This window comes from Melospiza georgiana, chromosome 11 (genome assembly GCF_028018845.1).
Source record: "Melospiza georgiana isolate bMelGeo1 chromosome 11, bMelGeo1.pri, whole genome shotgun sequence".
Taxonomy (NCBI): Eukaryota; Metazoa; Chordata; class Aves; order Passeriformes; family Passerellidae; genus Melospiza; species Melospiza georgiana.
This window is the reverse complement of record NC_080440.1, coordinates 19244761-19250760: the sequence shown is the minus strand read 5'-3', so window position 1 is coordinate 19250760 and position 6000 is coordinate 19244761. Positions and strand designations below refer to the sequence as shown.

Sequence of the window (6000 nt, the reverse complement as noted above, 5' to 3'; positions counted from 1 at the left end):
TCAGTTTGCCCCCAAAGGAGTGCCCTGATCTCTCCTTACACCCTTTGCAGAGCTCTGCCAGTGTCCAACCTTGTTACGGAAGGCACGAACGTTTTCACACCTGACTCTTCTCCCTTTGGCATTGCAGACTCTCCTGGGAAGCTGCACCAATCTGGGACTGAATTTCACTGTGCTGCTGCCTCAGGAGCACAAAACTGAACGTTAATGCTTCAAACATTTCCCTGGGAATGCTCAAGGAGAAAGGTTTTTATTGAGTTGAAAATTTAAGTGCATGCTTGAGTGAAGCATCGATCATACTCGGACAAGCGATTGTAAGAAATAACGTAGTTTAAAAAAATTAATTCTGAAAATACTGCCAACAATTTCATGATATAGATACTTTTAATATTAAAAGTAAATTGTAAATGTGTCTTTATAAACAATATGCATAAAATAGATCTACTATACTAAGCTCTCTCTTTTTAAATGCTGTTTCACAGTAATCTCTTAGGTACGCCAAGTTTTTCCCTCATAGAAATAGTGCAATCTGAAGAACATACATCATGTCGGGGCATTAACAGCTGCTCTGCTCATTAATACAGGTCCTTGTAGATCTCCTGGAGCAGAGGGTGGAGGCTCATGTCCGTCTCGGTTTTCTTGATGACCTGCAGGAGCTGCACGTGCTCCGTCACGATCTGCCTCAGGTCCGTCATTTTCTGCAGCAGCTTTGCAAACAGCTGCGAGGACTCGGGGTGGTTCAGCTTCAGCTGCAGCTCCAGGGCTTGCAAAAGGTTGTCCTGAATGTCTTCAATGGGCTTCACATTTAGCAACCCCGGGCGGTCTGGGGAACAAAAAGGTTGGGAGTTTATCAGCACCATAAGATCGATTTTCTGCGTTAATTCCTTATGCGTTTATCTGCAAATTCAGATGGCGTTGCTTGGGAGCTGCTTGGACATCAGGTAGTTTGTGAGGTTTCACTGGAATCTGCTCAAAGGAGTTTTAGGATTAGTTTTGGAAACATTTCCTCTAGGTGGTCTGGGCAAAAAAAAGGGTTGGGAGTTTATCAGCACCATAAGATCAATTTTCTGCGTTAATTTCTTATGCGATTCTTAGCAAGTTCAGATGGCATTGCCTGGGAGCTCTCTGGCCATCAGACAAGTTTGTAAAGTTTCACTGGAATCTGCTCAAAGGAGTTTTAGGATTAGTCTTGGAAACATTTCCCCTAGGTGGTCTGGAGAAAAAAGGTGTTGGGAGTTTATCAGCACCATAACATTGATTTTCTGCATTAATTTTTTGCGTGTTTATCAGCAAACTCAGATGGCATTTTCTGGGAGCTGTCTGGCCATCAGGAGGTACTTTGTAAGGTTTCAGTGGGATCTGCTCAAAGGAGTTTTAGGACTAGTCTTAGAAACATTTCCCCTAGGTGGTCGGGGGAAAAAAGGTGTTGGGAGTTTATCAGCACCATAAGATCGATTTTCTGCATTAATTTCTTATGTGATTCTTAGCAAATTCAGATGGCATTGCCTGGGAGCTGCTTGGCCATCAGGCAGTTTGTAAGGTTTCCCTGGGATCTGCTCAAAGGAGTTTTAGGATTTAGATTTAGATTCCAATTTTAGAATTGGAAATATTTCCCCTAGGTGGTTGGGGGAAAAAAAGGGTTGGGAGTTTATCAGCACTGAAACATTGATTTTCTGCATTAATTTCTTATGTGATTCTTAGCTTACAAAGGTACTTTGTAAAGGATCTGCTTGCAAAGGGTACTTTCCCTGGGATCTGCTCAAAGGAGTTTTAGGATTTAGATTTAGATTCCAATTTTAGGATTGGAAATGTTTCCCCTAGCTGGTGTGGGGGAAAAAAGGGTTGGGAGTTTATCAGCCTCAGAGCATAAATCCCATGCATTAATTTCTTACCCATTTGTTAGCAAATGAAGCCTTTACAGATTTTACAGGTATTTCCTAAGAACTGTCTGACCATCATGTAGTTTGTAAGATTTCATTGGGATTTGCTCAGAGGGGTTTTTAGAACTAGTTTTATACTCTAGAACTAGGTTTATGCACTGACACTTCTCTAGGTTTAATCTACTGCAGTGGATTAAACGAGCGGATTTTCCACAGTAAAGTGGGAGTGTGTGTGGGAAAAAAAGACTGAGATTGTTGGGGGATAAACAATCTGTATCAGGTAATTCACTTCTGGAAAATCAGTATGTACTGATGGATTTGCGTGTAGCTGTTGCCACTAAAAATGATTCCTGCTAAAGTGGATGTGAACTCATCAAAATTTAAAAAAAAGAAAGCATAAACTCAGCTCATGCAGATTATTTGATTCTCCAGCACTGAAAGTTAATGAAATGTTGAACGTCTAAGCAATGAAAGATGCTTAACTTTGTTAAATCTCACATATGACAATGACCACCATGAATTTGTTACTGCTAAAATACTTTATACTGGGTAACATATCCCAAATATCATAATGAATCATGAAAAGAGTCAATAATTTAAATAAAATTTGCTGTGTAGCTATGACATTATTTTCACAGTTTGATCAATGAAGAACAGTGCCTACTGCAAGCCTTAAATCACTTCCCTGAGGCAATAATTCCATTTCAACAAGGAGGAGAGGCTGATCTCCATTAAGAACATCAAAAATAAGCTGTTATTTCCTGTGATCTTGGTAACCTTTCTGAGCAGCTCGAGTTGTGCTGGCAGAAAGGCAGGGAGCAAACAAAGCTCTTTATAAATACACGGCTTTACCTCATGGGGGAAAAACTGCAGTGCAAACTAAAAGGCAAAGCTGGCAGGAAAACCAATGAGGGAGCCATGAAAACGAAGGTCAGTGATCAGGGAAGGATACTCAGCTCTCCAGGAGGGGAGCTTCAGGCAGAGTTTTTTCAAAGATAGGAATAAAAGTAATTTTGAGTGTGAACTTGGATATTTGTTTGTCAATGTGCTCATCTTGCAGACATCATTTATTTATCTCATCCAACTGATAACACCACAAAATCTGGTTCAGAAAGGCTGGAGTAAATATAAAAAAGGTTCATTTTTATGAATGTTTGAGCAGTTTTTTAAGGATACCTAAAGAATTTTGGATAAGCATTAGATATTTATTTTTCGATTACCTGAATGGGCTGCGGAATTGAGTCGAAGTCTTTCTGAAAATTGCCAAATTTCAGCCTTTGCAACACTGGTAACAATTTAGGGCTGTGATAGCTTTAAATTCCCCTGGTGTGCTGCAGCTGAACTCTGAGCTAGCTGGGCATGACTCAGTGTGCAGGGACAGAAAGGATCAGAGAGCACCAAGACGTGGCCTCGCTCTCCCCTGAGATCCAGCTCCCCCTGCCCCTGCTCCTCTGGGCTGGGAAGATTTGGGGGTGTGAGTCTTTCAGGAGCCAATCCCAATTCAAACATTGGGCTTCAGAGTGCAGGAGGAAACTCCTCTGGGTCTGGGATTTATGAGGAGCCCCCTGAATTTGGGTGCCTGAGACTGCAGTGGATAAAATCCTGAAAAACCCCTTGAAAAAACCCCAATCTGATGATTTTTTAATGGCCCAGTGGGACTAGAGGCAGAAAAGATGACTCTGACAAAAGCCTAGGAGATCATCAGATGTTATTTTTGTATAAGGCAATTCAAGAGGAAGGAAAATTCCCATTGAAGGCAAGGGAGATTTTTCATGAATGAGAACTTCAGGATATGGGCAGTGTTTTTTGGGTGTTGACAGTTTGCTTTACTTTCTCAGTAAAAACCTCTCACAGAGGGAAATGCTGCTTCTGTTCCAAGAAAATTATCTAAATCAGGGAAAAAAGGAAATAAGAGGCAAAAGCTTAAACATCCAGCTATTATGGAATATTTCAAGCTGTTAAAATGCTCTTAAATATAGATCTGCTCCAGACCAATTTGGTTTTGTACCAAAAGATGATTTTTTTTCTGGTGAGGAGCTGCAGAGGGATGTGCCTTGCAGGAAAAAGAGCACCACAGTTTCCTGCTATTTATCATGTTTATTTACTCACATTTTCTTTATGTTTTCATTCATTGTCATACAGCTGCTTCAATTGTTTTAAAAAATGTTCTCAGTGACTGGGAAAGGCCAATAACCCCAAAGTTCTGAGTGCAAGCAGCACCACTTTGTGTAAATTGATATTCTACACTGTCTCAGGGGAAAATACTTTATTTGTTTGTTTACTTCCTTATTTGGATGCCCCTTTCATGTCCCTAGCAATAATTAAAACCTTTTTTACCTCGTCCTCACATATGAAAGTGCCACCTGCGTGTCTTTACATTTTATAATCTTTGAATAAATGCATTTTGCTTTTAAATGCCCATTTTAAAATCTCAGAGATCTGGCTGAGTGAACACATGTGCTCCTTCTTTTTTCTTTTGCTGAGGCAGATGTGACTCAGCACTTTGAGGTTTGTCTTCTGAGACTGTCACATGCGTTGGAGTCACCAGGAGTTTGTCAGAACAAAGAAATGCTTTGTAATCCGAGCAAGAGCTGCAGATCATCACTGCAGGCATTGAACCAGAGTGCAGGGTTTGTGTGGCACTGAAATAGGAACTGCTTCCTGGTAATAGTCTGTGATAAAAATTCAAATTTTGCTGAGCTGAGAATGCAGCAAAATTATTGAATAGTTTTATACACCAGAAGCAGGAACTTGTGGCTTAAAATTTAAGGGAAAAACCCCACAGAAAACAGAAAAGGTGACTTTAGAAACACCTCTGGATTTAAAAACCAGTTTGACTGCTCATGGACTGGCAGGGTGTGGGTCTTTACAGGGATACTCTGCCCCAAACACTGCTGGATCCAAATATTCCTGTGTCCTAAAATTCCTGCATCCAAACATTCCTGTATCCAAATATTCTTGTATCCCAACACTTTTGTGTCCAAATATTCCTGCATCCCAACATTCCTGTATCCTAAAATTCCTGCATCCCAACATTCCTGTATCCAAACACTTGCTGTATCCAAATATTCCTGGATCCAAACACTGCTGGATCCAAACATTTCTTTATCCCAACACTGCTGGATCCAAACATTCCTGTATCCAAACATTCCTATATCCCAAAATTTCTGTATCCCAAAATTGCTGTATCCAAGCAGTCCTGTATCCTAAAATTCCTGTATCCAAACATTCCTGTATCCCAAAATTCCTGTATCCAAACATTCCTCCTCTATCCAACCACTGCAGAAGATAATACACAAAAATTCGAGTCCATCCACGCTGCAAAATTCCCTTTTGAGCTTTCTCTTTGTTTGACACCAGCCTGCTTGAGTGAGTTTGCCCAGCTCACAAATTGAATTATTCCATTAAGGTTTGCAGTATTATCTTTCCTGCCCAAATTGAGCCATCCAGCTCGTTCTCCCTAAACCTTCTCGTGGCAGAGTTCATTTTCAGCTCAGGTGGATGTGATATTTTAAAGATGCTTCAGCTCTTTCCCATGTGTAGCAGAGCACTCACTACTGACTGAGGGTGAGTCTCAGTGGCACAGAAGAAGAAAATCTCTTAAAAGAACCATTCCAAATCTCATTTAACCAAAGTGTCTTTTAAAGTCACCCCAGCTGGAAGGATGTTGTAAGGAGGGTTTGCTGCTGCTGCTGATGGCCAAAAGCATTTCTCTTGTGCAGGCCAGGTGAAATCCCATGCTCACACACAGCCTCTCTGCCTGACCAGCATGAAATTCAGAATGCAAGACTTTGTTAAATTCAGGATGCAAGACTTTGTTAAATTCAGAATACAAGACTTTGTTTGCCACTGGCTTTGTTTTACAGCACCAACAGTAAGAGCAGCTCTGCAGAGATGAGTTCAGAGAAACATTTGGAATAACTGAGGCACAGAGAGGCTGCACTGAGGAACAGTAAAATCCACTGTGGGAGTATTTCCCATCTGTTGCTATTACAGTTAATTTGTCAGCTCCTTATTGCTGTGATTTGGGCTTTTTGCCTTTTGAGATAACATGCACAAGCAGCTGTTTGGTTATCAAAAGGCTAAGGAGTTTTATAGGATTTGTGGCAAATTCCAAACACTT

General features: G+C 40.8%; 1 protein-coding gene across 1 annotated transcript in view; it reads right to left on the bottom strand.

The window, feature by feature from the left end:
- Positions 1–303: 303 nt before the first annotated feature.
- The window catches only part of PPARG (peroxisome proliferator activated receptor gamma), a 55813-nt gene continuing 50116 nt past the window's right edge, over positions 304–6000 (bottom strand). The window contains exon 7 of the mRNA XM_058031928.1: positions 304–820. Within this exon, the coding sequence (XP_057887911.1) occupies positions 573–820 (248 nt within the window). The 3' untranslated portion in view covers positions 304–572. The remainder of the gene's footprint in view (positions 821–6000) is intronic.